The sequence below is a fragment of the Malurus melanocephalus genome, unplaced genomic scaffold, assembly GCF_030028575.1.
Source record: "Malurus melanocephalus ecotype Western Australia unplaced genomic scaffold, MMel_1.1 scaffold_77, whole genome shotgun sequence".
In the NCBI taxonomy this organism is placed as follows: domain Eukaryota; kingdom Metazoa; phylum Chordata; class Aves; order Passeriformes; family Maluridae; genus Malurus; species Malurus melanocephalus.
The window spans coordinates 2,134,097-2,141,433 of record NW_026623309.1 but is presented as its reverse complement, the minus strand read 5'-3'; the positions used below and the strand labels follow the sequence as shown (position 1 = coordinate 2,141,433).

At 47.0% G+C, this 7,337-nt stretch overlaps 1 protein-coding gene across 3 annotated transcripts; it reads right to left on the bottom strand.

The window, feature by feature from the left end:
- Positions 1–31: 31 nt before the first annotated feature.
- NTAN1 (N-terminal asparagine amidase) lies at positions 32–6,806 on the bottom strand. 3 transcript variants are annotated; one of them, XM_057367315.1, is made up of 10 exons: positions 6,652–6,806; positions 5,552–5,654; positions 5,399–5,464; positions 4,634–4,742; positions 3,583–3,656; positions 2,360–2,413; positions 1,549–1,602; positions 936–1,033; positions 532–645; positions 32–340 (listed from the first exon to the last, which is right to left on the bottom strand). In XM_057367315.1, the coding sequence occupies exons 1-10, from the start codon at positions 6,730–6,732 to the stop codon at positions 161–163; spliced, it is 933 nt and encodes a 310-aa protein (XP_057223298.1). In that variant the 5' UTR covers positions 6,733–6,806; the 3' UTR covers positions 32–160. The 3 variants fall into 3 exon arrangements, with proteins under 3 accessions (XP_057223298.1, XP_057223299.1, XP_057223300.1); XM_057367316.1 differs by lacking the exon at positions 5,552–5,654 and having other exon boundaries at positions 5,357–5,464; positions 6,652–6,714; XM_057367317.1 differs by lacking the exon at positions 5,552–5,654 and having other exon boundaries at positions 6,652–6,708.
- Between the last annotated feature and the right edge of the window lie 531 nt (positions 6,807–7,337).

Sequence of the window (7,337 nt, the reverse complement as noted above, 5' to 3'; positions counted from 1 at the left end):
AGAAGTAATGCAGAAAAAARGCAAGTTACTTCTATCAAAATATTTTATTTTGAAAAGCACAGGAACAATGGTATTTGTGACCAGCAATATGCTATTTGCAACAAATTGCTCTTCTTGCAAGATTGTAGTCCCCTAAAGCAGTTGTGGGGTGGGTTCCAGGTTAGATTTTGTCAGAACAAAYCTGTTCCCACAGCCCTTCTTCATTTTTTTTGTAGATGCGAGGTTTCCTGTCGGGGAACAGGGACCGAGAWGGAAATGGATGTTCTTTGAGAAATGTTAATGTAGATCTAATATGGGAAACAAAGTGGGGTGGCTCAGCCAAGGGCGATGTGGAAAGGTTCTGTAAAAGAAGATGGGAGCAAGAGCTGCTTGACATTCCAAATACAATGTCCTCAGTTATCCCGCCCTTCTAGAAGGTATTCCCTACCCTCCCTGGGACAGCAGGGCACTGCAAAAAGTTGTAACAGACTACACTCCCCTCTCTCTACTCAGCTATAAGGTAAAAAAAAAAAGAGAGTTTGTTTCAGGTACCTGTAAAATCTGTGCATCATCTTGTTCCAACCAGAAATCCACATGTGGGAAAGGCCCCCAGAAATAAGGCCCAATGCGGAGCTGTTCAGTCTTTGCATCGTAGATGTTGGTCAGCTGTGAGGAGATGGGGAGGCTGAAGGGGCTCATCCAGACAAGGAGCAAATCCCCTCAGTCTGGCCTGCCCCAGGCACCCTGGGCCAGCTCGGCCCTGCTTTTCCCCCCCACTGCATTTACATCACCCAACCACTCTGACAAACACCACACAGAATGGTAACAACACACCCAGAACCCAGAGAGGCAGAGCTACCAAAGGGTTTTTTATCTCGAACTCCGGATGTTTCAGTGCCCCTGACTGGTTTCCCCTCTGGCAAAAATACCATTTTTCTCCCATTACTTTTACTCACTGGTGCTCCTGTTAAAACATGGGCTGAACGCAAATCCTCATCCGGCCCTTTATCTGGGAAGGTGGCAGGGAAAATCTCTGCTGTTTTAACATTCACAGCTGGTGGGAAATAGAGATGAAATACAGTAAGAATTATTTGTTTCAATTGACCATTAATTGTTTACAATGACCATGTCCCCAACACAAACTGCAGAACCCATCACAYATTTGTATTTCTCAGATCCTGAACTGGTGAAAACACATTTCTACTAAATCTCCCTTGGCAGCATTTCAGTATTCCACAGCTGTGTGAACTAATTAGAAAAAACACTGAGTAATCAATGAGAAGAAGGTGGAATTCTAAGCAGAAATTTAGTGCACTAGCTGGATGTTGATAAAATCTTCAGTGCAGTTAAAGGAAAAAAATGTGTCTGCATTTGTACACAGCCCCTTCCATGTGTGCACATCTCCCYATCTGGGGCACCACAAGAAACGTATTTTTACCTATGCCTCTGCCACCACTGTCAAACTTTTAGGGCGGCCTTTACTAAGTCATTAAAGGCAGCCCATCTTCTACTGGAATCTGAAAATCACTCCAGTTAAAAAAAAAATCAATTCTAATTTAACTAACTCACCTATTCCATAAATGATTGGAAAGTGAATATCTTGTTCTTCTCTGTCATTTAGTTCTGTATGGAAAAAAAAAAAGAAGTTAAACTTGTAGGGCTTTGGATTTTATTTWATTATATGTTACTGGAGAGCAACAGATCTGATATTGCAAAAGATGGAAAAAACAAGGAAGCCTGAAAGAAATATGGAAAAGAAGGTAGAGGTCAGTAAAAACATGCATGGGACCTGGAGCTGTCTCCTACCAGAACAGCTCCAGCCAACTGCCCCCACCTCTGCATGGACAACTTACAGAAAAAAATAACACAATGCAAAACAACCGTGATGCCAAGTTTGGGAGATGTAAGTCACCAACAGCTCTGACAAGAAAAGAGGATGGAAATATGACCTCAAAATCATGCAAGGAAAAGGAAATTATTCCTCCATGTGACATCACACACTATGAACTAACTGAAAGTTTATGTATCCACTGGACCCTGCAGCAGGGAGGTCCAGCAGCCCAGCAGGACAAAGGTCCATAGGTGTCCTCAACTGTAAGATACCCAGAGGTACAGAGCCTGTTGCTTGGGATAAATGTGCCAACATAACCTGGCCATGATGACGAGTTGGCTGCAGAGCAGCAGCACTTGCTCAGGAGAGAATCCCCACTGCATTGGCTCTGACAGCACCACACACACCCGCAATATAACTGAAAATTACACATCCTTAGGGAGGACCTGTGCTGTTTCTTACAGGACAGAGAAAACASCATGTGTGAAATGTCCCCTGCCCTCTGATTTCAGGAAAGGTACTTCCAAACACAGGGGAGCATTTTCTTACCTGTTACACAGAAAGTCACTAAATGCACCTCCTCTGGCTGGAGATCAAACGCTCCTGCGGTGACAAGGAGAGCAGCAATGTGTCAGTGAGTGGTGACAGGGCGCTGCTGTCTGGGGGCAAGGGGCACACACCCAAACCCCTGCCCCAAGTAGGGCAATACAGCAAACAGTGTTCTGCACATGTGCTTCAAACTATCAGGAATTTACAGAGGGGGGCCTTTGTAACRGCAAAAATCTGCTAAAAAAGATCTTTTTAGCCACTTACTCCTTCTACTGACACGGTTTAGCTCTGGCATCACATCAGCTCTGCTTTAGTCTAATAYACATTTAGCAGCTTATATTTAAATGTTTTTTCCTAAAATGTTACATATATAGGGAACAAACCCAGTCTTTCATTAACTGTAAATTAGGTGTGCCTTTCACCATCCCAGACACCAGAAAAAAATTTTTTTAGGTTCTGACAGCAATACAGCATTAATGATTCAAATTATAACTTGATCCATGAAAATCTGAAGGTTAAAATAAATTAACCAAAATACATTATTCTGACAGAACTCTCACATGACATACAACACAGATCAGGTGTCACAGCCACAAGGCTGCAGCCTGGGCCTTTGGTTTTCTTWTTTTGTTCACCCCTTTAAACACCTCCCTCCTGGCATCTGCCCCATCCCTGCTCCCTCCCCATGCTCAGAAAGTGCTCAGCACAAGCCAGAGCACTTCAAGGTATGCAGCATTTCCAGTCATCACTAAAGCACTGCCATCACTCCTCTGGACTATGGATTTTATAAACAGACCCAACGTTTTTAATYGGACAATTCCAAACAATAATTAAATTTCACCTCATCACGTTAAGGTATGAACTGAAGGGTAACTAATAAAGTCATCCACATGTGCAGATGACGCCCAAGAACACACCACAGATTGGCAGGAATCTGGCCAGGAATCAAAGCCCATCTGAACTGCACCCAACTCTCCACACCCCAGTGTGAGCCAGGGACAAGTGACAGGACCAGCCCCTCTGTCCCAGGCACCAGCCATGGGCAAGCCCCAGCAGTCCAACCCCGCTCCACACCACCTTCTCAGGCACAGAAAAACACCCTTCAAAGTCAATCCACATTTCTTTGTAGTAAATCACCGGGGACTCAGATTACAAACAAACTCTACCCAAATCCAGCCAGATTTTTTTTTTTTGACATGAGAGTGGAAAAAACATGAACTTACTAAGAAGCTGATTAGTAAGTTTTTGTGATAACTGCCTATCATCATTGAAACCTCCAACTAGGTGCACTTCCAGCCTAACAGAGATGGAATAACAGGAAACAGCAATTAAAAAGACAGCTCAAAATGAATAGCTTTACAAAATAATCCCCAGCCCAAATTGCAAAGCAATCATTAGAGAARCCTCACTTATTACAGTCACATGCACCAAGCTGGTTTGCATCACAAAGCAAGTTACAGTAAATCCAGTCTGAAAACTTCAGAGATCAACCCAGGAAATGGCAGAGGAAAAAGCTTGAAGAGGCATTAAATAYATGCAATTCTATCCCAGGGATATCTCTGATGGTCAGCACCTCTGGTTTGGATTGAACTTTGTAATCACCTTTCAGTTCCAACAAAGGGTTAATTAAGCAAAGATTTTTGCTCCATGACCTCCTCAMAATTATTCTGGATCATGCAGCAGGGTTCTTTCCAAGCAGTGTCTATGTAAAGACAAGTCCTTACAAATCATGAATTTAAGTTCATGAGTTAGCTTTTGCCCTTAACAAACCACAGAGGCAAAAAACTCCACATCCAGAAAGAGGCTTGTCTGCTAAATTATGTTTTAGAGATCTTTACCCACTGTCCTGTCCCACACACCCTTTYTAATTTTCTTTTTTTAAGTGGACTTAGAAAAATCCCTGATGGATTGTCAGATGCAGAAAAGAATTTACAAATCAAACATTCTGAAAGGAAAAATATAATATAAACCAAAAACCAGTTATATGAAAAATTTTGCAAATCTGAAACAGAAGTTAAATGGGAAACACAAATCTCATGGTGGCATTTTACAGAGACACTCTTCAGAACAGAACCATGCTTTAAATAACTTCTAAAAATGCCCCCAAAATCATCATCAAGGAATCACTATCACTTGCCATGCGGCTGCTGATCAAGAGGGATTTCCTGCACAGTTCCCTTGGCTGAAGCCCCCACAATCACCTCCCCACTGCCCCCGGTGCGAGCTGCAGCRACCTTGGAGAGGAGCAGAGCACAAGAAAGGAGCAGAGCTGACCTGCCACAGCCTGTGGTGGTAGAGAAGGACTTTACTGAGCTCATGATGAGCGACACCTCGGCCTCCGTGTCCGAGCCGTCGCAGTGTGTCAGGCACGTGGCTCCGCTGCCTGGGGAGGGCACAGAACAGGGACTCAGTGACTGTGACCATCAGTGAGAGCCCCCACGGCTGCAGCACGGAGCTGCCCCCAGCACTGCCCAATGCCCAGGGGACAGTGGCCTCAGCACTGGACACGGCTCAGGGGCTTGGGAACAACCTCTGGGTGTGCCCACTATAAAACCAGCACCACTCACGTCAGGGGTACAAGCGCCCTCTCAACAGCACCAGGCAGTGTCTCCAAGGGCAGAAATCCAGGCACACAGTGAGGTTCTCTCCACAAATTCTACCTCTACACAGCCCAGGGCTGCAATGCCACTGCCACTGGTCACCTGTGCAGAGCAAGGTAAACTCTGCTCACAGAGCAAATCCAGGCACACAGTGAGGTTCTCTCCACAAATTCTACCTCTACACAGCCCAGGGCTGCAATGCCACTGCCACTGGTCACCTGTGCAGAGCAAGGTAAACTCTGCTCACAGAGCAATGAGAACCCTGAACCTCTCATACACCAGCTCTCTAAAGCAGCCTTTAATTAACACATTATGTGACTTTTGGGGATTCAGGTTTATASTAATGTAACTGTGGTTTATTTTATCAATGCCACATAAACCAGTACTAATTCCTTACTTCATGGGTACAGGCTTTGCTCTGAACGTCCTTTAGAGATACCTGTGTGTCGGAGYACAACTATGTGGCAGGTAGTGGCATCATCTGATCCCAGAATGGAAACAGAACCTATTTCAAAGGAGGAAAACACTGTAAGAACTCAGCTCTCACAATCACTGCTTCAGTACAAGAAGAAATGTTTATGTTCCTACACACCATCTTTAGGGGTGGTCACTGCAAAYTCTCTCTGCTGGACATAGAGAAGGCCTTTGGGTTCCACAATCTGAGCAGGCTGACTTCTGAGAAGTTTTGCCTTTTCCTAAAGATAAATGATAACAGATACTACAGTGGCTGAATTCTCAGGTGTATCCATTACTTCACAGAAACATCACCTCTGAAAAGCAAAGGGACTGAGGTCAGAGAGAAACACATGTGTTTTTTATTACAGAGTATTCTGAATTATTGAAAGTTTCTTCTTTCCTGACACTGATCAAGTTAATAGTTAAATCCCATCTTTTCAGAGATGCACAAAACACCTTTTCCTGTTTTATGGACCCTAAAATGGAGGATAAAAAACATTTTACTGGACAAAGTTTACATTAGATAATACCAGAASTGATCAAACAAGTTTAATCAGAACAGGAAACTTTTGATATACAGGAGTGTCAGTGTTCTACTGCCATAATCCAGAATATTTATTTAGCACGTATCAAAATATTGCTGTTTATTAGCTTGATTGGTGCATGGAAAACCCGGATTCCTGGGCTGTGACTATTGCAGTGCTTTATCACAGACCTGCTGGGGACGAAATGAATTTCCATTCTGGGCTCAAAAAACACTTCACAGCTTTATCAAATTTGCCCTGGTTTTCTGCATAATCTCAGGGTCTCTAAAGAAACACCTTCGGATGGAAAACACCTCCCCAGGCAGCTCTGCTCACATTCCTGGCTCGCACTCCGCTGTCAAGATTATAACATTTAAACTGCAAGCAAGGTCAACACCTTCCTTAGAGAGAGGCCAGTTTGGCTTTTATGGCCAGTTTTGGCTATTTGGCGCAGAACATGCCCGCTTGGCCCTGCCGGGGCACCCCACCCCTGGCCGCACCCTCACCGTGAGCCGCTCCGCGGACACAGGTCATTTCTGTTCCACCACGGCGCGGTTTATCCGCTGTCCCAGCGCGGGGAACGCGGGCTGGGAGCCACCCCTGTCCCGGGGCCGCTGCAGCCCGAGGCCGCCCCGCTCCGCCACCGCCCCGCCCGGCCGTGACCGCGGCTTCTCCCGGGCACCCCGGACAGGCCCCCGCCCGCTTCCCTCACCTCGAGGTGCGGGTGGGCGCGGATCATGTCCCCCGTGGGCCGGGCCAGGTCCACCCGCGCTCCGTTAACCAGCAGCGGCATCGCGGCGAGCGCCGGGCCCGGGCCCGAGGCGGCTCCGCGCTCCCTCCTCAGGCCGCGCCGGGCCGGGCCGGGCGGAGCCGCGCGGGGCGCTGGGAAAGCGGCTGAGGGCTGAGGGCACGGCACCGCCCGCGGCTGGGCTGGGAACGGGAATCGGGTAAACGGGGAACGGGGCTGGGAACGGGAACCAGGAACCGGCCGGGAACGGGGCCGGGAACGGGAACCGGGAAACGGCCGGGAACGGGCACCGGGAAACTCCGCTGGCAGCGGGGCTGGGGCCGGAGGAAACTCGGCGGGACTGACAGAATCATGGCTGGGCACGGCGGCCCCGCCTGAGGGCTTTAACCGGTAACTGCAGAAATCGCCCCCTCCCGCCACTGCGGGGCTATCCGTAAGTTGTSGTATGAMAYAGTTTTGGAATATCAGTCATAAAGYCACAAATTTACGAATCWCTGGATGAATTAGGTTGGAAAAGACCTCTGAGATCATCRAGCCCAATCTSTATCTGAACASTAYGGTGTCAASCGTACCAYGGCATTGASTGCCACGTCCATCACCCTCAGGGATGGTGACTCCACAGCTCCCTGAGCGRGCCAATTCCAATGTCT